The sequence below is a fragment of the Cupressus sempervirens genome, chromosome 2, assembly GCF_028749045.1.
Source record: "Cupressus sempervirens isolate cs-2001-9-10 chromosome 2, ASM2874904v1, whole genome shotgun sequence".
NCBI lineage: Eukaryota > Viridiplantae > Streptophyta > Pinopsida > Cupressales > Cupressaceae > Cupressus > Cupressus sempervirens.
Genome location: NC_143119.1, coordinates 775,464,212 through 775,489,590, shown reverse-complemented (window position 1 = coordinate 775,489,590; position 25,379 = coordinate 775,464,212). Strand labels below are relative to the sequence as shown.

General features: G+C 33.6%; 1 protein-coding gene across 2 annotated transcripts in view; it reads right to left on the bottom strand.

Moving 5' to 3' along the window:
• Positions 1 to 4,614: 4,614 nt before the first annotated feature.
• LOC149575773 (uncharacterized) overlaps positions 4,615 to 25,379 on the bottom strand; it is a 37,915-nt gene continuing 17,150 nt past the window's right edge. The window contains exons 2-5 of one of the 2 annotated variants that reach the window (XM_089815561.1): positions 21,890 to 22,018; positions 7,171 to 9,489; positions 6,027 to 6,470; positions 4,615 to 5,863 (exon numbers count right to left, since the gene is read on the bottom strand). In XM_089815561.1, the coding sequence (XP_089671687.1) occupies positions 5,297 to 5,863; positions 6,027 to 6,470; positions 7,171 to 9,489; positions 21,890 to 22,018 (3,459 nt within the window). In that variant the 3' untranslated portion in view covers positions 4,615 to 5,296. Of the gene's footprint in view, positions 5,864 to 6,026; positions 6,471 to 7,170; positions 9,490 to 21,869; positions 22,019 to 25,379 lie in introns of both variants that reach the window. The other variant, XM_089815562.1, reaches the window with a different exon arrangement.

The following is a 25,379-nucleotide window of genomic DNA, read 5'->3' as shown; positions in this document are numbered from 1 at the left end:
GTCGAAACATATATACTAAGGGCATTAACACCCAAGCCCATCATATAAATTATATTACATGATATCTTGACATTTGGAAGAGCACATCAGCAACATTAAAACTAATATCAAGAAATAAGTAATTAAAAAGGAGGTTCATTTTTATGTAAGTGAATCACAATCATGATAGCTTTCCAAATGTTTACAAATCATACATCTTTCCTATGATAATGAAAAAACATTAGAAACGGTCAAGTAGATGTCATCGGTAGTTAAAATTATAATAAAAATATATTTTGCCTATTTAAACTCTATTTCAACATTTTATACAAAGTTTATCAAGCTATTTCATTAGTAGGTATGGGAAACATAAACGTGATGATGTTATTGCATGTTGTTTGAAAAAGTCATATAGACCTAGAGTCCTTAATTGTTGTTGAACAAATCAATTTCACTCAATATTTAAGATAGAGTATGTAGATAACATACAATTAATAGATTTTCAAGGTCCACATTGATGAATTTACGAACATCACATTTAGTGATCTATCATATAAATGACTTACAAGTATAAAATAATAAAGACGTGCATTTAAATGCATTAAAAGGTGCTCAAAATTCAAAGAGAAGAGGGTTACCTCAAGATAAGAAAGGTTAAAAGAACATGAGCCAAACAAAACAAAAAATTGAATAAAACTAATTATAAAAGTGACATTTCTTAAGATTAAAGTTAGTGTGAATGAGTTACATTGCAATAAGCCGATAGAAGTGAGAAAGAGAGCAAATCTTTGATAAGAAATGAAAATACTAACCAAAATCATTTTTTAAACAAAGTGAAAAACATTTTGAAAATGAAACAAAAAGAATTAAGATACAATTCACTAAAATTGAGAAACATGTGTATGTTTAATATAAAAAAGATAAGATAAAAGAACAATAAAATATGGACATGACTTCACAACTATAAACCCAAGGACCAAATATTAAATAGAAGTAAACTCAAATGATTCTTAAAGTCTTCAATAAAATTGATAATAAGATTTAATATGTTAAAGAATTTTGAACTTCCTACAAAGACTTTAATTTTTTAACAAAAACAAAGATTGACCTTATAAATCTCTAAAATGTTGTATATCTTAAGATTAAACTCTTTGTTTATATTTGTCCATGTTTAAAAAAATCATAAATTTATGATGTCATATGAAACATCATATAAATATTAAAAAATATTCATGAATCCTCAATCTTTCACATAGTCAAAAGCATACTTAATCACCACTATACAATTTTATGAAGTTTTGCATATATTCAAATGTCCAATTTTATTATTCCAATTGTTAGTCTTATTCAAACCGGATTTTGTTGTTTCTAAATCACTCATGTTTAAGTCTAATGCTTTGATATATCTGTGTTTAGATCTTTTGTAAAAAGACAAATTTTAAACACAATAATAGTTTTATGATAATTTTGTTATATGGTTGAAAAAAGATGAAAATAATCATGTAAACTACAATAAGATAATGATCATTGAGAATTGTTGTTTTGTTTTTTTTTTTTCATATTTTCTAATGTTAAAATGCAAATATTTTTTACTTTCTAATTTCTCAAAATTATTTTCTATTATTTCATTTGTTAAACTAATTTTGTAATGGAATCTTAGGAATATAAAATGGGAACAATTTTTTTAATAATTTTTTTCAATAATTAGACGTAATGATCACTAGTACATGTGTAATTTACCAATTATTACACACACATATGTATATATATGTATAAACATACACATGCGTACATACATACACATACATGCACATACACATATATAGACATACATACATATATATCCATTATTGCTGTGTTTGTGTGAATGTATCATTCAACGCCTTCAAATGGCCATGCTTGGACCTTTGTGCATGTAATAACTTGTGATCATCATAACTACTAGGAAGTTGAAACAATATCTTTAAGCTCTTCAATCACTTTTAGACCTTAGTGTATATAACAACTCATGCTATGATCGTCATATTTACCAAGAAATTCATCTTTAAACTTTGAAGTCAGAGAGAAAAAAATCTTCTAAAAATATGTAGACCTAAGGAACAATTTAGAAGTCTTGCAATGTGGTGAGCAACACTAAGGCCCTATCCCTACTTCACACACCTATGATAGAACTTTTAGTCCTACTAGAAATAATTTGTGTCAAACCAAGAACGACAATAATTTTTAACATTAGTATGTAAATGTTATTTGCTCCCTTTGATAGGGCTCATCAATCTCACTATACAATTATAAATTTATCCATTCATTTAAAGTTAATGTGAAAACTATTTACATTTTTTACTTCATTTTGAAAAAATATTAGCTAGGTTATTTTCTAAACAATTAGTGTTTGTGGAATATGTTATTATATTAAGAAATGTTACACACGTTCAATATGGTGAAATTGTCCCTCCCTATTTCATTGTAATTTATTTCCTATACATTGTATTAATTTTCTTTATTGATTTAAAATAACAATAAAAATTGAATCTAAACCCCACACACTCACACACATATTGTATACAAATTTATAAAAAAAGTCAATTAGTGCCTTTTTAAAATTTAAAATTCAAACTAGATCCATAAAATTTCACTTGAACTTACTATTATAAACATTTCAAACACTTTTTAAGTCATTACATGAAAAGGAACAAAATATCAATTTATTTGAGCCCATTTGAAGATTCTAGAGGTCTATCTAGCTCCTAATTGCTTATTGTATTATCCAAAAAGAAAGTATACACATTAACTTACATTTACAAATACATACTTTGCAATAGACAGATATATTAAATAATTACATGTTCTAAGTTATTTTCGTAAGTTACAAAATTAATCTACCTAGTCATTTGATTGAGGGATAGTTCTCTTACAATAAATTTCTAATCAATGTTTGTGGATACTACTTTTATTGTACATTCAACCATCACCATCTCCAAATCACAACACCCACCAAATTATCTTTTTGCAACCTATGTCAATTGTAGACATGAATATTCCACACTACATAATCAACCTAAATCCATTTTATATTATATTTTACTAAAATCAAAACAAAGGCCCAATTTTCTTTTATATGTGAGAACATGACAAAAGTCCAACCTAATTCTAACATTAAAATTTGAATTACATAAAAATGACTTAAAATCCAATCCTATCAACCTACACATAAAGCTAAATAAAATCCAAATTTTTATCTATTATTAATTTACTATAACTCCTAAAATTTTAACTAAAATCTCATTATCACTTGATTTGTTTATTTAAACTACCATTTTTTGAAAAAGTCCCTTTATTTTCATTTTAAGAATAAAGCATTGAGTAATCTCATAAAATTTTGTATTTAAAGATTGTGATGTAAAGGAATTCATGTTCTTTAAGTACCGAAAATGTTTTTTTTTTTGTTAACGCAGAGGTATCCCCGTTGCCCAGCTCAGCGCTCAAAAGAGGCGAGCTGAGGCAAGACTAATCCTTTGTGGGTGGCGTAGCGGGCTCGTACAATGGTCCCCCCAGGTCAACCAGAAGAGAGGTTTGAACCCGGGACCATGGGGTAACCCACAGCCTCAGATCTCCCCTCCCAACCAGACGAGCTAGTGCCTTTCAGATTCATAAGAAATAATAAAGAAAAAAAATTAGTCTACAATGTCGGATTTGAGATGGACCTACAAAATAGCTTCTAATATAATATGTGACTACCATGAACCCTTTGTAGGAGACACTTAACTATGTTATAAACATAGATACATTGCCTTGTGTAAGATGTAAACTTGCAACCTCTTTTTCGTCCAAGTTCTCTCCCACTAGAACAACACAACTCAGGCTGTAAAGCTCAATAGGACACAATTTTCTCTTTTTCAGCTAAAGGTACAATTTATATTTTTCAAATTTAATCTCCTTTTAATCCAATTCTAGAAGTCTCAGAATCTCTGAATCAAATAATAAAAACCTCAAGCAAGCGGTGGAACTTCACTACATCTACCTAATTTCTCAAAAGTATCAGATCTATTTTGCTAAGAAAGTTCAGAATGATTGCTCATTTACTAATTAATTATAGGTGTCAGTTTGTTAAGAATGCCAAAATGTAGCTAAGGTAATTTTAAACGGTTCCAAAATTAAATTGTTTTATTTAAGAATGCACAAAGCCTTGCGCCTACTCATTAGCTCAACTAACAGGTTGTTAAGAATGCCAATAGATATTAAACCAGTTTTACAGCATGCCCAAACTTGAACTAATTATGACACTGTATCAGAAAAATTTTACAGTTAACTGGCAAACTGGCAACTCTTTGACAGGTGTATAGCTGTGAATTAGCAATTCCAAAAGCAAGCCAAAAATTTTAAATAAATAGTTCAGTCTGTGTCTAAGAACATTCAAAAACGAAATGTCCCAAATGCATCGACAGAATAAGTCATGATCAGCACCCCTTCCAATTCATCATATACAAGCTAAAAAAATTTACATTTGGCACAAAACTTGTTAAATAAAATCTCCCAGAGAATGATCACACCTTGTCTTCACCAATACTGTTTAGTGTCCTTGGAGTAGAGCATGGTATTAATCAGATTGCAATTTGTATACCGTGGCCAATCCAGGTGTTTTGGACTAGAAATGTGAAAGATTGATTAGTATCATCTTAAATATAAATTAAAAAAGTTGTACACGGTTGTTTCCAAGTTTTTTTCATGAACTGCAATGCAGATAAAACACGACCTGATCCTGACAATAGCTTGTTTCATAAACTGCATTTCATACACCGTTCAACTAGTTGAATTTTCGAAACAAATTATAAAGGCCTTGCTTTGGAGGATTTTCGTCAAAAACTTTCCCAGGGTTGCACTGTGTTATGCAAAAAAATCTTCATCCTGAAAATAGCAAAATTGTGATGCATTTACAATGATGTTCTGCCTAACGTGCAAGCAGCTAAAAAGTATTTCCTTAATAGCATTTACATAGCATGTGAACCAAATAGACTCCTTTGATTTATTCAAGTTTTAGTTTCCTCCATTACAGCCCCAGAAACCATGGTAAAGAGATAGCTTACAAATTGTAAGCAAGTACTTTCCCCCACTAAACAGTTTATGCCACTGTCAAAAATTAACACAATTGAAAACTGAAAACCTTCCTAAGATGGCAATTAAACTTCAGTAATGTGGTCTGTCCCCACCAAACCATCAATCTATGGAAAGTAATCATAGGATGACTCAATTCTTATAAAGCCATAGCTTTTCCTTTCAATTCCAGCTTAGTCTGAAGATTGACACATCATCAATAATATTATTAACCATCTTCAGAGTCGGAATCATTCCATCTTATATGTTTTGGAAGCCTGCCCTGTTCTGATGATTGTAAGTCCAGGGAAGGAATGTCTGCAGCAGTATGCCTTGAAGCGATCACAGATTCCAAATCACTGTTTTCAGAGTCCGAATCATTCCATCTTATATGTTTAGGAAGCCTATCCCATTCTGAAGATTGTGAGTTCAGGGAAGGAATGACCACAGCTGTGTGACTTAGAGCGATTTCTGATTCCAAATCATTCCCTCCTATATGCTTAGAAATATGGCACTGTTCCAGAGATTGTAATTTCGTGGAAGGAATGGCAATACAAGTATGCTTCTGAATTCTATTGTTCCTCCTTTCATTGCTTAGCTTCTGAAATTTATCAGTCTTCTCATTTGCCAAGTTTATACTTGAATCCTGACTGCTCATTGTTCCATTATATTCATCAAATAAACTAACCAGACAATGCATTAATCTAGGTAGTGCATGAAGATTATGGCTATAGACAACCATTCCATCATAAGCAAAGGAAACACTTAAATTTTCTGGAAAATTGATTCCCATTATCTGCAATGTAATGAAAATGATATTTTAAAATAAGGAAACAATACAGAAACTAAGCAATCTCTTTCTACATATGAAGCACCAAATTATTTGAACTTTTTTTTTCTGATGGCACAACCAAAAATATCACCCACCCAACAAAACTCAATGGACTCAAAATAACTACCTTTTGTGAACGTTGACTAAAATGTGTGAGGATAACATGTTTAGCACCCATTTGTTGACCCACTTCCAATGCCTCTGAAATTGTACTATGCCGCTTTGCCCTGGCATGACATTCAAACTTATCCTCAAAAGTAGCTTCATGGATAAGTAATGTGCAACCCATGCCTGCTTCAATAAGTGCTTTGCATGGCCTTGTATCTCCAGAGTAGACAATAGACCAACCACTCATTGATGACAAAACAAGCCCACAGGACTGAAAGCAGTGATCAACCCGGACACATTGCATGCTAAATAACTGTAAATTCTCCAACAATCTAGAAATAAGATCCTCACATCCTATTCTCTTAGATATGCTGCTTCTCTGGTGAGATGCCATGAACTGTTGACAGTGCACAAATGTGAACGGAGGAAAGGAGTAGCCCAATCTTTCATAGATGCAATTTACCTGAAAAAATCAAATAACCATTTCTCAAGCTCTGCATATTTAGAAATAACTTAATGTCATTTTCGAAATGATCTCAAGCAGCACGTAAATGCACCCTGTTCAAAACGCTAAAAGTTTTTTGAGAAAGGTTGTCTAGTGCCAGAATACAAATGTATGCTTGCATATTCAGATATTCAATGCCAGAATCAGAATATCTATGTAGTATGTTCCAATATTCACATATTTTAATCAACTCATAACACAAAAGAGACCCAATAAATTAAACAGAGTGAAATCAAATCATAAGAATGCTGAATAGAAATTATAGAGGCTAGAATTTCAATGCGTGTAAAGACAGTACACTTGATTTATTTACTAATATCAAAATTGAAAGAGGGTCTAAATTGAGGAATCCATATTAATACAGTAGCATATTAATCTGAAGCATTGATCTTCAGCCAAAATTCATACTTATAAGTATACTGGACATGCTTAAATTGCAATAATTGTCAATTTTGAATTTCCCTATACTTATATAACTACTTGTGAAGTTAGTATTAACATATTTATCATGAGATAATTTGTATTTGCAATAATATACATTTGTAAAAGCTTTATTTACTATGTAATCATTTATTGCTACTATAAATATAGTTTAAAAAGACTGGAATGTTGGCATGTAAGACCAAAGCCCACAATGAGCTGCATAAGGAAAACATACCTCCTTAAGCCATTCATCAACTTGTGTTGAACCCACGATTAAAATATCTTGCCCATCCTCAGGCCTTGCAGCAACAATAGAAATTATCCCCAAAACATGGTCAGCGTGTTTATGCGAAATCCAAACACACTGGAGTTCTTCAATAACCTTTCTCATTTTGTGCTTTCCAAAAGCCCTGATGATTTGTCCTGTGACACCTTCACCTGCATCTAACAGCATATATCCTTTACCATACATCTCCAAAAGAATACCACTGCTTCCTCTCTGTTTCATTGGTTCGGCACATCCTGTACCTAGGAAAAGCAGCCTAAACTCGGCAGATTTTGGTCTGCCATTACAAAGTGAACTACAAATGTTTTCAGTACCTGAGTGATTCAAACTGTTGGTAATAGAGATGCTGGAAGGCACTGCAGAAACACCCTGGGTGGTTGCTTCTTTAACTGCTAATTTCCTCTGCAGTAAAAGCTTCTCCCTGAGAGATGATGCTGCCATCTTGTTTGCACTCAACCACATCCCAGCATCTTGTGGTGGGAGTAAAAATTCCTTTGCAACCTTCTCAATTTTTTCAGCTAGGTCTGCCCTACTCTTACCAAAAGACTCTTGTATGAGCTCTGTATCCATATTTTCTGGGCACATTGACTCATCCAACATCACTTGAACTTCCCCTCCTTGAATGCTCTGAAATGCTAGACATGTGAGCAATTTAACAGTCTTCACTCGCCTACCAAGCCCAAAATCCTCAAAGTTCTCAGTATCCATCTCTTGGTTGGATGGTGCAGCATTGAATGGAAGAGGAAATATTTCTTTGTTGACCACGTTCATTTTTGCCAGGGATGAAAATGAATACCGGAAACCATACTCAGCAGATCCGTTACACACTATTATATGCAATGCATCATCTCCAAGACCCCTCATCCATGTCATGTATTTTTCTGTTTTCAAAACACTAGGAGGAGTTAAATGGATGAATGCACAAGTTGAATGTAAATATCCATTTTGGTCACTTTCAGAAGATATGCAACTGAGGAGAGAGTTTTGGAATAGCTTATCCGCACTCTCTGGAGTTTCACAATTAACAATTATAAATGCTGATCTGAGCTTCTTCATGTAACATACAAACCCAATAATTTCTCTGGCATCTATTGATGATTTATAATCTTCACCACTGTCACTAGCAAAAGGAATTTTTTCTATAGAATCTTCACTAATCACACTCACATCATGCTCTGGACTTTTAATGTACAGAGGGATTGCACCATCTGGCAAATTAGGTAGCTCTATTTCCATTGAGTTGTTTACACTCCAATGGAATTCACTTTCTTGACTGCTAGGTTTGAACATACGAATTGTTTCATTACAAAGACATACATTTTGTTGAACTTTGGATAATCCACATTCCTGTAAATCCTTTTCAATCAAATTATCTTGCACGCCAATCAGAGGCACTAAAGAGTTTATACCACTAATTAGCTCACTTTTGTGCTTATGCAAGCCATTTATGGGGCATAGTTCCTGCACTCCAAGATCAGAGGTCACTTTTATTGGTGGTTCCGACACTAAACTATTGCTGCTTTTATAGCAACATTTCCTACATGATTGTATTGAAGGATGAGTTAAATCCTGGGAGATTCCAGATGCAAATTTATTCCTTGCTTCCAAACCTAAAAGTGAATCATTGTTCAAGGACTCCTTTTTTCGCTTACACATAGAGAAACTACCTTCCATAATAGAGCTAATCGCAGTAGTAGCATATGTTACAAAATCTTTTTTATCAAATAGTTCACTAGAAGGTTCCATCATTTTACTCATAACTGAGCAGGCTTCTTTGCATTCATAATTTTTCTCTACAGTTGGAGCAAGGAGATGACCTAAAATATCTCTCTTTCTGTTGTCATTCAGTTTCCTGCAACGCATACAATTATCATTTCCTAACTCTCCTTCATTAGTCTCAAGACCTTTATAATGGAGTTTACTGCTACTCTGATTATGATCATTTTGAAATATGTTTCTTGTAGGAACATTCTCATCAATTTCTGATCCAGATGTCTTAGAGCCTTTGAAACTATTGGAAATAGTACCATCTGCTTCATCATTACTGTTAGAGCAACCCATATCATCAGAAGACGCACACTCAAATCTGCTCTCAAAATTGTTATCTCTAGAAAATGAATCTTGTTCATTTTCTTTACAATGGCTTTCACTGTTTTTGCACCAGGGACAAGCCAAAATTTTACTGTTAGATAGAATTGGACATATACTAACAAAATCATCATCAAACACAGGCAAAGGTCTGAATGGCTGGCAATCACATAAAAAGACCTGCAAAAACATAAACAATTTAAGAACCATAACAGATTTAGAAGACAGTATATTCTGAAACAGATTCATACAACCGTTGTTGGTAACAAGATGATTCTAACCTACAACTCAATACAACTGTATATATCTGTCAGAATTTAAAAGACAGTATACTTGGAACAGATTAATACAACCATTGTAAATAACATGACATGTTTATAACCTACAAATTCAATACAACTGTAGATATATGTAACTATCATGGAATTTTGTCCGGTAATAGAAATATTTCCATGCAGGAGGTATTTAGAACAATTTTTTGAACAATTATATAAAGGCATCGACAATGTACCAAAATTGTATAAATGCAAATGATCCCCAACTTGCAATAATCTCCCAGAACATCTCGACAATATAAAAAGTTTTAGTTTGAAGGATTTTTACAATAATGCTAGTAAGATCATATGCAAACTAAACCTTGCCAATTCACCCTTACTCAGAGTACATTATTTATAACTTATAGACACATGCATATAGTCATGAAGTATTAAGTGACCATGTGCATCTATTTACAAAGGTTGGATGATTAATATGTGGAGTGCAATTTGGCAATGAGCTTAATGGCAAATATGCATTTAAATTTGTGTGAAATATATATATATATATATATGCAACTTTGGGTATCATACACTTGATATAATTATTTTTGGCATATTACTCTACCATTGGTAGAAATGAACTCTTGATCAATTTATTTTTTATCATTCTCAGTGACTGGAAATATCTCAACAGGTAGCAATGTAGCTCTTCTTGCCACCCGAAAGCAAGGAGTTACTCTCTTTGTTGTCCATCAATCTTGATATAGGTCATCGGGTCATTTGGGAAGAGATTCTATTTTGTTCATGCATTTTTGCTTCTGGTTAACGGAAATTTTTTCTGCATCGTTGCTGGATAACTTGTGAGCAAAGACAGTTGGATCATACTATTCTGATCAGAAATCATCCAACCTGCCGTAAGGGAGTCTAGGGTAGGATATTGGCAGCAATACTCATCAGGCATGTTACATCTTCGATGCTGCTTATTTCTCATATTGCTCAGTCGATCTTATTGATGTTCTTCATTCTCATTGACTCCATCGTTGAGAAAAGATAACAGTATATTTAATGTAGCTGTGAGTTCTTGTTGCATAATACTTGCTCGTCAATTCAATAGATCTTAGAAAGATTCATTATGACATATTGTTTAATGATAGGAGTTAGAAGTAATGGCAATCTCTTTGAGACTCCTTCGCATGACTGTTACCTGCATAAAACGGTAATTAAGTATTAAACTGAATTGATTGAAGCATTTAGTAATTTCATCCCATCTTTATTATAATCAATGCATCAGAATCATATCATGATGTAAATTCTTCTGACATTTATTATTGTGCATCTCCATTTAGGTGTATAGCTGTTCATTGTTCTAAATCTTATCAAGAGAGTCTGTACCCAGTTTTCAAGCAATGCAGTGATCTGCATTCATCTCCACTGAACAATCTACTTCTATTCTAGCTTTTCAATAAAGGAAATCCTTTCCTGTTTAAGTATTAAAATATCATTATGTCCACAGGAGGAAGAATCTCTATTGCTGCAAGAAGAGAAATATTCATTATAGTTTACTTCTGCATCTCATTGTTACAATCATGTGTCAATTTGAAAACTACATTCTTGTCTAAACTGACATTGTGAACCAAGACTGGGATTATGTCCTGAACTAATTTCTTTTACAGCAACTATAAACTGATGCATGGGTCTGGGTAGACATGGTACTGAAATCCAAAGGAAATGAATTGTTTAGTCTCCTTGTTAAAAAGAATGTTAACCCTCAGCTAGGTTAAGGTTATTTACTCTCCTTGATGAAATAATTTTGAACCTTGGCTAGGTTAAGTTTGTTACCTATCAAAACATTTATGAATTCGAAATCAAGATAAATTAAAAACAACCTAAAGATTTAGGTATGTATCCTCACGGCTTGGACAAGTATTGTAATTACCATTTAGGATTGCAAATCCTTAAGGCTGGGAAAGACCAAGATAAGAATATCAACTCACATCGCACATAATTATAATGAATCCTTTAACCATGGTAAATTCTGTATTTCTGATTGGAATCTGTAATTCTATGAATTTGTGATTTTGTTACAAATCCATATATCATTTGAGAATTGTTCCATTCTTTTATGAATCTGTATATCTGCATGAGAATGTTTTCTGATATGGATTTGAGTATCCTTTCAAGCCTGATATAAATCTGAATAACTTCTAGGATTGAGTGTATCTCATATGATCCTGTATAACAGATATGAACTTACAACTTATTTATGAAACTGCTATCAGTTAAACCTTTCTTTGTAATTAATGGTGGACATATCTATGAGAGGACAATCGATATTGCTCAACGAATTGCCATCTGTGGAGTAATACATAACCATTAAACCTGCTATACAATCTCGACAGTTTAAAAATACTGTATATCTTTTGTGTAACAAAGAATCCTTTGGTCAGGTAGAACCAGATTATTATATGATAGGACAGATGTCTTCGATTAGAATGTTGTATCATCTTTGAATTCTAGATTGAGCTTGAACATATGTAAGTGTGGCTGTATTTGGAGACGGTTCTATTTCTATCCTAGGAAGGGAAAATAGTAAAGACTATTAAATGTCAATCATACTTTTATGTTAATAATGGTAAACAGTTGGGAAGGGTCTCCTTATATATTGATTGTCAACAATGGAAACCATAAAAAATCTACTTATCAATGTGTACCAATCTTAGGTTGATGGACTGTTGTTGCCAGAAATGGATGGCAAGTCTTGGATTGGTCACAGAGACCCTTCTAAGTCTAAAGAGCACAATATACAAGTTAGAGGTGATAACAACAACACAATGTAAAATGCTTGGACCTATAAGACCTTGGCCAAGGTGGTACTATGCTACGTGTAGTATTTGTCAATCACTAGAACCAATAGGGCAATGTCTAGCTAGGAATGTTACTCCGATAGGCAAAAGATGCCTATAGGTTGACTAGCTATGATAGTTGTGGGTTCGTACCAAGCCTCTGATGACATGTAGGTTGTATCACGCACCTACATCCCTTCGGGAAGGATTGGGCTGCTTTTGTGAGGAAGTTTTGTGAGAAACCATTTAGGTCGAGATCATAAGATCAATGGTTGGGCAGTAAAAGCCCCTAATGACACTCTTTTTCCCCTAAAGAGATTTAGAGCTCAAAGTAAAGACAATCGACATTGAACCAGCAAAATTAATCACTATTGTAACAATTCACCAACTTTAACTGATAACCTATAACTTGCAGCAATATAAACTTTCAATACTATCATCCATGTAACTGAAATGTTAAGTAAAAGCGCTGTAAACAGATAAACAATACGTGCAGACACATAACACCCAAATTTGGTCTCATGGAAACCATTGGTCAGAGGGAAAAACCACGGTGGGGATGACACCCACAATCTTCTCACTACAGTTGAAAAGAGTGCCTAATTAGGAGCTTACAATTGTCACTTTCTAGATGACTCACCTAGTTAGGAGTGATTGATACCTTATTAGAAGTATCTAAGTCCAATTACAAACTACCCTATTAAAGGATTTCAATCCCACTTACACATTGTTCACCCAATTAAAGGATTTACAATGAAGTCTTGTTAAAGACTGTCCAATTAAGGGATTTAAAACTTGTTGAAACTATTAGGAATACAACAACAAAAAATGGCATGTATAATGCACTCCCCTATGCTGATCAGATCCTTGATGCTTTGTTCTTGACCGTTAATCAATCCTATAGCCTCTCTACACATTACTCTTTCATTGAAGCTCAAAGCTTCAACAACTTTTCATAACAACTCTTTCTCTCATACTCTTCTCTCTTACACTTTTTTCCATAAGGACTATATCCTTGTAAAGTTTCTTTACCTATGAGATGAAAACCTAATTAGGGTTTTTCATTTCCTCCATTATTGTTTTTCCATCCTTATCTGACTCGTAGCAAATGAAATCTCTTGCTATGTTGGCAATATCATTATGCATTTGTCATTCACAATGTAAAATATTTCTTCATTTCCATTCACAAAAATTTGTCTTGAATTCATAAACAAATTTGTTCACAATTCCCCATGAATTGACTCATTCAACTCCTTGATCAGTGTAATGTGTTTTCCATATTGACCAAATTCATTGAATCAACCTCCTTCTTGACCAATGTATGGATTACTCAAAAATGGTTAACTTTTACCTATTATCTTTATTGACTGGTAGGTGATATTCACTTTTTCTTGTATCAGTAGTTCAATTGTTCATTGCTAGACTTTTACCCCTCAATTCTTCACCGCTCCAAAATTGTTTGCCTTTACCGCTTCACCACTCGGTCCTATTCATTTGGTTGCCTTATCAATATCTCCTCACCACTAGATATATCTGTTTACCCATTGTGAACAGTTGTTCACCGGTTGGTGAAACTTTACATGCTTATGTAAAACTATCTTGTAATGTCCCCATTTTTGGCTAGTCTGTGCAATTGATGGAGTTAGCTCATCATTGCGACCCTCGTAAACTGATAGGGTGATTTGGGGATCCCAGTTGTGGACTTACTATTTTTAGTAACTCTATTTTTGGCAGTTGTTATTTTTGGCAGTGCAATGGGTGGCTCTGGAAGTTGGTCGTCACCTACAGTGGATGAGGTTAATAATTGCATGAGCTCTTATTTATTAATTAAATACACACGCTCGGGTCAAAGCCCCGAAGCATTCGGTGCACGTACACAACCAATGCAGGTGCGTCGCGCACTTGAGTACCCCTACCGGCCAAAAAAGCGTCGCTACACCTCGATCGCACCAATCAAGCACTCGAGTGGGACACGAGACGCGGTGTGTCTCGAGTGCAGCAGTGTGCACAAGGGTGCATGCGGGGTGCTCCTAGGGTGCTCGCGGGGGTGCGGCCGGCTGAATGGCCCAAAAAGTTATAAAAAAATCTTTATTGCATTTCTTTTTTAATTTGTTTTTTGTGCAAGCTAATCCTAATTGTTCATATTTGAACAATGAATTTTGAATCTTGCAACTTGAACTAAGTTAATTTGTTAAATGGTCATTTGTAATGGTTATGAAGTTTCAAGTTTGAACTTATGGTTTGTGAATCACATTTCAATTTTCTCTATTCAACTATATTTGGTATGTTATATAATACATTGAAGTATCATTTCATAATTAGCATTTTCAGTCATATATATATATATATATATATATATATATATATATATATATATATATATATATATATATATATACTATGCAACCCCCTCCACCCCTCCCCCCTCTGCACCCCGCTACCGCAAATTGAGGCCCTTTTTTTCCCGCACCCGAAACTCGTCCCGACATCCCCTCGCACCCCTGCGTCGGTGTAACACTGATTAAATATTAAAATTGCATTATTATAATAATATTTATGTTGTTATAGTAATGACATTAAGAGATATTTCTAAAAAGTGTGTTGAAAAGTTTCAAATGTTCAAGTTCTTTTGGGAAACTTACACAATTTCTGAAGTGGAGTTCTTTAGGAAACTTTGGCCAACAAAGGATTATAAATAGGAGCTCATTTCATTGGGAAAAGCACACTTGGATATTTATTTGCTTTTTGTGCCTTATGACTTTATGAGATTCTGAAATTATTGCCCTTGCTAAGGTATAAGGGTTCTGAAAATTATTCTGAGAATTGCTTTGAATTTGCATTGGCAATTGTGCTGAAGTAAACAATTGGCAATTCCTCCTACTGTGTTTACTGTGTCTAAGGACTTGTTGATTCATTGGTTGCTTGAGAACTGAAATTACTTGCATTGAATTGGAGATTTTGTTATGAATCGAGCCTGCTGGAGTTGTCAATTCAACATTCAATTTAGGAAGAAATCACCTCCCTTACACATTGCAGACGTAGCTGCATATAGAGCTGGTGGCATACAAAATCGGTTGCACATTTATATCCCAGACCTGCCAGTAACCTTTCTGGGAGTCTGCATTTCATTAGAGTGCTTGTGTTTGATTCCCAAGACCTAGCGTTGGTAAATAGGGGCTGCGAATTTGTCCAAACAAACAGCAAATATTTTACTGCAGTGGGGACAATATTTTCAGTGGATCATGGTCAGTTAGAGGGTCAAGTGGAAGCAGCAAAGTTGTTATCAAACCTGCATGATGAATTCCCTAGCCTACTGTTTGAGTTTAGAGGTAGCGGGTGCTTTGAAAGGTAGCTGTGATTCATCCAACCCCTGTGTTTTTTCCTATCCTGGAGTTCTACATTTCCATACTGGCAGTACATAGGACATATGAATTATATCCAGGTTCACGGTTACATTTTGTTCAAATTATACAATAAATGCAATTTGTGCTAGGCTAAGAATAAAAATTAATTGATCATGGAAATGTTTACCATTATTTCTGATATCATATGTTAAGCTCATAATTGAGCAAGTTGGAATATATTGTCTATGCTGGCATTGTTGAGTTTTGGACATTTAAATATTTTCCATTGTTACAAACATTTGTCATCAAAATGGAAATGAAGAGCAGTCGGATATATTTTTAGTGTGGGATAAAACATCATAACGAGAATTAGGTGTGTGTTGAGTTCGAGCCATCTGGGGTTATTACATTATCCCCCTTTGGCATTAATGAGAAAAACTTGTGAAAATTTTGAAAATATGTTAAGTGACCTATACTCCCCCTAAATCAGTAGCTCTTCCATTTATACTCCTTTTGCATTTGATCTTTATATAACTGCTTATTCCCTTAATCATATATACACTACTCCCCCTTGTTATGATTCCATTTATGCATATCACTCCCCCTTTCTTGATTACATATCACTTCTCCCCATTTTTAATCAAAACTTATATATACAAGGTTATGCATAACTTACAGCTTGTCAAACACAGACTTGAATCTTCAATTAGCACTGGCTAGTAATTGTTCCCATGACTCCTTCAATGCTTTTAGATCAAATGCAAGCTCCTCCATACTGTCTATGGTGCTCATCTCTGGTGTACCTACCAACCCTTTTGCTCTCTTTAGATAAGCTTATATGATATCCATGTGTGGAGTTTGGAATCCTTACGATTCCAGTAAAGTCGTCCTCATTCTATTCTCCTCTGCTTTGAGCTTTCTTTCCTTGAATGATATGTCTTTTAATTTTGCAGTATGTTCCATCATAGAAATGGTCAATGGGTCCAATTGACTAACAAGAGTAGTCAACTCTATCTCAAGTTCTGCTTGCTTTATCTTCAACTCTAGTGAAATTTCTAAGAATAGAGATCTTGCTGAAAATATTTCCAGCATCAATTAGTGACTCCTTGAGATATTTGACCATTTCATTTAATGAAACTTTTATCATAGCAATCTTCTGCAGTAATTTCTTCGTCATTTCCTTCTCTAACCTTTGCTCTGCTCTCTTCCTCATCTCTGCCTCCATGTGATGATCAGAAATTGTAATTGCATCAACCAAAGTTTTGAGTTAATCAAATAGTGATGCTTCTTCATCAAGTTGTACTTCAAGAATTAAATCTGAAAGTATTGCAATTGTTTTCCACATCACTCTCTTCTTGTACTTCTTCCTCTTTGCCTTGTTTTTCTCAGCCTTTTTCTGATAAATTTTTAACAAACTATATTTGTTCCTTGTGCTTCAACTTCTTGTAATCCTTCTTGCTATTTCAAAGTATGGATTCTCATCCTCATCTTCATCTTCCTCATCTTCTTCATCATCTTCTTCTATTCTTTTCCTCTTATTCTTCTCACTGGTATCTGCAGTGATAGCTTGTGAAGCATTGGCGGTGTTACCTTTTTTGTGTCTCTGCTTCACCTCTAGATGTATCTTCTCCATCTTTTGGTTTATCTTTACCTTCAACCTTCTTACTTCCTCTACTTTCTCAATTTGAACTGTATTTCCATCTTGAACATTTACAAATATTACACTGATAGGGGATACTTCCTGTGTACTGGTGGAAACATTTACACTTTGCCCCCCTGTTCCACCGTTACCTGCTTCAGTTTCCTTATCTGCATCTTTATCTTCTCCTTGATCATGTTGTTGTTCAGCATGGTGTCCTTGATTTGCCTCATTTAGGTCAGTATCCTTGACTTGTTCAGTTGTTTATATAAATCAATTATATAAAAATGATTATTTATTTAATTAGGCCAATTAATTGAATTCAGCATTTTCTTCTAACTAGAAAATGCACCTTACACTGCAAAAGCCCAAAAGACTTTGTACTTTGGTCACCACCATCCACTTTGAAATCAAGGAGCAAATTGTCATATCCTTATTTTAAGATAGAATTTTAATAATAATTAGATAATACAATGTAAGTAAATAAATAATGATAATAAAGTTATATTAAAGCTAATACTAAAATATACAAATAGGGAAAAATTATTATTTAATCTATATTATCAATGAATAAGTATTTAGTATGATATTTTAAATAATTAAAAATTAATAAAATCAAAATGAATAAATAAAAAAATTAAATTAATACAAGAGATAATATTGTAGAAAGTATGTTAACTTTCTAAATAGAATTTAATAATAAATAATAATAAACACAAATAAGTAAGTAATAAATAATATAACATCGAATAATATAAATAAACTAAATCTAATGAAAAGTCAAGAGATATTTAACAAATAGACATGACTCCTTAAAATTAAGATATAAAAGGGAGGAGAGTTTATTTTAGAAAGGGAGAAAAAGGGGAGGAGAAGATAGGAGTTCAAAAAGGAAAAATGGAAGAGGAAAGTAATATGAAGAAAATAAGGAAGTGACTTTCTGAAAAGGTATCAATGATATTGAAAGGATGTGAAATGATATTGAAAGGATGTGAACCTTTGAAAGGGTCATAATTACGAATAGTTGCGACTCTTCAAAAATGTTGTAATTATAGAGTTGAGATAATCTAGAAGGACTAATTCATTGAAGGGCCGACTAATGATAGAGCCACACGAACCAAGCAAAGAGGAAGGTAAGAAAGGTATGTTTATGGACTGTATTTATTTAATTATGTTTATAAATTTATTTATATTAATAAATCATACATGTGGATGATTTATGCATATACATATGTATATGTACGGATGTAATTCGAAATGGATAACACACATGACTTAATGGTTAACGGTTTAAAATCAAGAGAGTCCTTTTTTAAGGAAGAGAGTGATCTTAAAATGGTTAATAGCTTAAGATCAAGAAAGTCCCTTTCAAAAGAGAGTGATCTTAATGTGGTTAATAGCTTAAGATCAAGAGAGTCCCTTTGGGAAGAGAGTGATCTTAATATGGTTATAAGGCCGGAATATTCTGCAGATGTTAACATATGCATATGTGTCAAGGGCCCTAGATAGAGACTATCTCTTCTAGGAAAGACCTTAAAGGGAGGACTTCGTAGAAGATGAAGAAGTGACCGAGGATCTAAGGATCCTCAAGAGGGTTATTGTACCCAAGAGGGTTAGGATAGAATAGTGAAATATATTTTATTATTGTATAAATTCTAACATTGGTTTTGCAGGCATTATTGTCCTTGCTAGTGGGTACATTACACAAATCTAGACCCTCCATCTTCATACATGGCTTCTCAAACCACTTGTCCCACTCCATGCTCAAACATGTGTGAGCATACAACATGGAGACAGATTGACCCTTCTCTCAATCTCTCAATCTCCACCCTCCACTTATCTGCTCCATCTATTCCCACATCCCCACATCTCAAACCTTCTAGCATTTGAAGGAAACCTCATCCATTTGATCAAGCATCTTACACCTCCTTATGCAACCTGTCAAGAGGCTAGGATGTATATTCATGCAAACCAATCATAGCCCTTAATACCATCCTTAATTACAGTCCTCCATGTTCGAAAGCCTCATTATGATGGCATACCTAAAGGACAACATAGGATCCATCAAATAGAGCATTTATAAGCTATCAAATTTAGTAACGTTGTAGCTAAGAGCACCCACATGGCAGTCCTTCATCACTTGGAGCACATTGCAAAGATCCCAAAAAAACTTGATGCTTTGTTTGATTGCATATTGCATTAGTATTTAAATTCATCTAGTTGTAACACGGGTATACAGGTCCTGTTTGAGTTTGAGTTTTATTATATGATTTACGTATCTAACTTTCCACTATAGCTCAAATTTGACATCAATAATCATCATCGAAAAGATCCAAGTGTAACTCCTACACAATATTTCATAAAATTGCACTTTTATTGTGGTAAATAAGCCATAGGCAAATTCCATTCAAAATAAAACAAAGGTAATAAGAAATCAGGCGACAGATAGTAACAACCGATTAATTGTGAACAATCTACCCTCAAATAGTTATGAACTTTGAAGTTGTCAAAATGACTGAGGCATGATGTGAAACTATAGCAACGAAAATCAATATCTAGAATAAAATGGCAAATCAAAAAAATATTCTTCAACAAATTGCAATTTAATGAGGAAAAATTAAGGCTTAGGATTTTTGAGAAATTCGGAAAATTAGTGTTAAGATTCGGATTTTCAAAAACAAAATTATGTATTCTGAATTGGGGGAAAAAGCAAAATTAGAGTGGAAAAAATTGACACTTAAGCAGCACATGCAATTTTCAGCAATAAAACCCTAATCCTAAAAATGGTGGACGATTATATAATAAAATCACAATTATCTGAGTTTAAAAACCATCCACAGGGACAAGGGATGAGAAATCATGATTTTTGTTCGAAAGTAAACCAATCCTATCTTCCACTAGATCCCCATTAGGGAGAGTGACAAAATGCAAGGATGCAAGGATGCAAGAAAAGGGGTGACTAGTGGAACTCTTCCCCAAATACTAAGAATAAGCATAACTAATACTTTAGGCGATATTTATGGGAACAAGAACAGGCAATGAAATAGTAATAGATGCCCTGGAAACTAAAGTGCATTTCCATGGAACATAAGAACAATCACCAAAATATTTAATATTTTCCCTTTTAAAGCATGTGCATAGTTGGCACGTATCTTATTGTATCAGTAGATATCAAAGAAAAAGCATCTGGTTTGCATGTTTGCATCTCAAATAAAGTGTTCACATTTTGTCACAGAATCGGTTTGCATCTTTGCCTCTAGAACTGCTTGTACAAGGAATTCTATGCTACCTAACTCAAGCAAATTGAGATATCTGCCTGTGTAGGCCTTACCTTCTAAGCTACATTTAAAGATATCAACTTATTTTACATTTTCTTTCATGAGCTGGATTTTAAAACTAATAGACCATTTCAAGTTTTACTAAGTTGCTTATTAGCATAATTACACCGTCTTGAGGGATGGGGGGATGGAGGGACAAGTTTTCCAGCAGTGGGTTCAGAGGGGCCTCAATTTGAGGACAATGGGGGGCTGACAGCGGGGGACGGGAGAGGGAGGGAGAGGTGTATATACTATATACTATACATGTGGTACTTATTTTAGTTACGAAAAGATGTATAACAAATATAAGACATTAAGATGAATATTAAAACTACTAATTTTCTAAAATTTAAATATTTGAACATGGCATTGTGATTGAACATTTAACATGAAAGTGGAACATTGAAAATTGAACAAGTATTAAAATTTTAAATACTTGAATCAGCAATAATAATAGTCATGGATATCAAATTTTCAGAAGTAAGGGTATCTCATCAATCATCATAAATATGATTACATTGAAAATCATAATATCAATGTGATATTCAATGTTCATATATCAAAAAAAGTACAAACTACATAATCAAAATGCCAAGGCCCAAAATGTGGTGAAGGAGGCCTCTAATCGTCTCTTGTGAGACATTAAAATAAGTTATATTTTTAAAAATACACTAAAAAAAATTCAAGTGGATGGGAGACGTTCGGTCGTCCTTTGGAAGGGTCAAGGAACACAATCCCATCACCTTGTCCCCTTAGGGGACGTCAGGACGTCCCCCAGTCTTCACTAGAACAGCGGAGGACGAGTGGTGTCATTGGGGACATCAGAAAAGCCTCTCCCTGTCCCCAGCGCATCCTCGTCTTAAAGACAGGGTCATTTGGGGGGCACACATCCCCGTGTTACTATGTTAATTAGTCTATAAAGATTATGGGCTAATTGAAATGCAAATTGGATCATTAATGAAACATTAAAGAAAGATTAACAGTTTTGTGATCAATCATGAAGGGCTACTGACTAAATCTGGAGAAGGTTTCACAAAGAATTCATTCTACCTGCTCAATACTAGTAAAATTGAGATTACATAACAATCAACATGATATTCATAGATAAACTCGAATATATGTATATATCTATATTTATTGGTAATGAGAGCAGCCAAGACCTGTAATAAGAAACTAGAACCTTAGGATGTCGCCAATATATAATATGTCGAAGTGAATGAAGATATGCTGATGTGCAATCTGGCCCAATCAACTGCAACTGGCCATGGCCATCACCTGCAAGCCTCAAGAGTAATCCACCAAGTCCACCCTACATGATTGAAATTAGATGCAATTTTAAAATATTATTCCAGATAACTTCCATAAACAAGTCCAAACTTGTTTATTAAGCATTTAATAAGCGGTGAGCACCCAATTTCCAAAAAACAAATGTATGCTACACCTTTCTACGATTTGTGAAAAAATAGTGATAGTACATAATGTATAGTTAGTGAAATTAAGATTAACATGATAAAACTAATAAACTGGAATTGTCATAATCAACAATAAGTGATTCTAGAAATTGCATAACAGAGTGGCCACCAAAAGATTAATATGTGCCTACCCCGAGAAATATATAAATCAAGTTCTTATTCTCCCACTATATGCAACAGATTGTATATCCATGATATCAATATTAGCAGAAAAAAGAAACAATTAGGATAGGGTTCAAATTCTATAAAGACGGGTTTTTTGTAAGCTGTGTATGGTACAGATGGATAGCATCCATGCATAAAGCATGAAAAAATTAAAATGACAATGAAACATTATCATGATATTAATGTTACAAGCATAATCAGCATTAAAATAAACAGAACAGTATAATTGGGACATGTATGTTAAAAATACATCAATGGACATCTCCATGAAATATATGCAGGAAGTTTTATCTGTAAGTTTCTAGGGAAACCACCCAACAGTGAATGAGATGAATTGTGAGATATACTTTCTGTTTTCTTCCTTGTTTTAGGTGCAGTGGCAAAAATCATTCTTGGGAAGTCATCAAACCATGAGATGAAGATTTTATCAAAAAAATAATATTAATATGGAAAAATTATATTAGGATTAGTGTTATTAAGTTCGAGAAGGAAGAAATTGTACAGCTGGCAAAGATTTAAAAAATTGGACAAACTTGCCAAAAATCAGTCAAACTCGCAACTTATCACTATCTGGATGATTAATTTGCAATTTTTAAACTGAAAATTGACAAAAGCATGTTTCACCTTCTTTATTGAAAAAACTGCAATTTTAAGCTGCAAAAAATTGACCTGCAATGCAATTCACAATCACTTACAATGTTTTTGGCACATTGTGCTTCTTTGTTTTTTATGTTTAACCTATGTAGCTTTAGGTTAAGCAGTTTACAAGGGCATTTGGATTCCAAACTGAGAATTTTGTTGGAGGACTTGACATTCTAGCTAATTCTAAAACCTTTACTATTTCCTCATTAATCCAAACAACTTAAACCATTGCCCAGAAAGTTTTCAAGCAAATACAAGAGCAAGGAACTACCACTTCCTGCAATACATGATTGTCTAATTGATTGGGAGATTTAATGCACTGGCTATAATAGACATTGAATAAAATTTGGTGTTTGGACCAGAAATGGCTACTGTACAGGCATTCAAAAATTTATTCACCCCACTAAAACTGCTGGCAGTCTTTAAATGCATGATGGCATTCAAATGAGAGTGACACTAGATAGTAAAGTTTGGTAACTGATTGGAAAGAACAAACATCTGGATTATTTAAAAATATTATAATAAGGAAACCACCACAAGACCATTCTTCCTTTGCTTTCTCACTCCTGCTACTAATTAATGAGCCATACATTTTCTGTTGTTATCTTTCGAATTTTAAACTTGGGTTGGAAATAGTGGACAACATAACATATAAATAATTTTTAGTTTTCACGGTTCATTCTTAACCCATAATTTGACCAGTTCAGTTTATTAACTCAACAAACATGACCACTTAATGTTCTTGTCAATGCTATTCCCTTATGCTAAACAATTTTTAGGACTCGTTTGCAAATTCACACATAAATTATTTTTCAAAAACTAATTGTTGAAGAAAAACTGGGGAATTTCAAATCAAGGGCCAAACTGCTCAGTGGGATTAGACCTGACAAAAAATGCTAAAAAGAGAAGTTCTGATTGGAGTCACCTCATATCACTAGCTCAAAAGTGATTGACCTTACCTCATTAAAACAAGGCATGCAAAACAAGTTCAACTTTTGCTCAACAAATCACAGAAGATAATATGCACAAAACATGTCAAATTTTTAGGGTCTAAAATGTGCCATAGGATTACTTTTATCTTACAAGAATGCTTTGACTTCCTCTTTGGTTTTTCTTGTAAATGCTCCTGTTAAAACTAGTAAATAGCTTAACCCCTTAGTGATTCATAGTAAGATCATGGTAAAGGCCTATGCTGGTTCGAACTATGAGACTGAGGGAATTTCTTTGCAGACTTTGGAAAATGTGAGAGTATTGAATTCGCATGGCATGAGACATTGCTACTCATGCAAAAAACTTCCTAGAAGATCCATTTGTAGGTGAGGAACCATTGTAACAGCTCGTGAGATAGTGACCTGAGAAAATGCAGTCCACTCTTTTGAAGTTTCCCAAAATTAGAGTTTCTCTAGGTCGTAGTATTGTTAATCTTCATTTCAATCGCTATTTGCATACTTTTAACTCATACCTGCATTCTTCATTATATTGTCATTTGCTCTTCTCAACTCTAGTCTACATTTCAGGAACTGTTTTCCCATAGAACAAAATATGGAATTGAAACTTTTGTATTCATTTCCCATTAAATTAGTATAGCATCTGTTTTGATAACTTATGTACTGGATTATCCAATGCTTATTGCAGATCAACTACGTATATTCCAGAATCTAAAGTTTTTCACATTTTTTTATTCCATGGAACCACCTGCTTCAAAAGAATATTGCTTCAACCAAGGCTGAAAAACTCAGACTCGGCAATAACTTGGCCTGCCCAAAAAAATTGAAAAACTTGGAATTGTCAATAAATCGGCACTTTTATCAAATATTTGAAACTGTATAATTTTTTAATATATTCTTAAAACACACACATATACACCAAATTTGCAGAACATGTACTGATTTGAGATATCTAAATTTTATCATATATTAATCGAAGTATTGAGTTTAAAACATAGCAATTAAAATTTAGCAGATTAACATATAATCATACTAAAACCAAGTGCAGCATCTGAATAACAATGACTTCAATACATATCAATGTCATTCTCCATGACACTACAATTCTGAATACATATCAAGTTTCGGTATCAATGAAAACTAGAAGTAGAAATCATAAACTGCGTTGTTATGTCGAAAGTGTGGAAGTGTTTATCCGTCAAATATGAAGGTGTTTATAAATTATATGTCAAATATGTAAGTGCTTACAAGTCAGAAATGGAAGTATCTATATGCCAGATATGGAAGTGTTTACATGCCAAATATGGAAGTGTTAATATGCCATACATGGATTGCACAGGATTGCATAAAACCAGAGATCAATGAAATACAACAATAGCCTGGTATACATAGAATCACATTACAACATAAATGATATGTAACATCCAGTTTTAGCGGGTCTTAA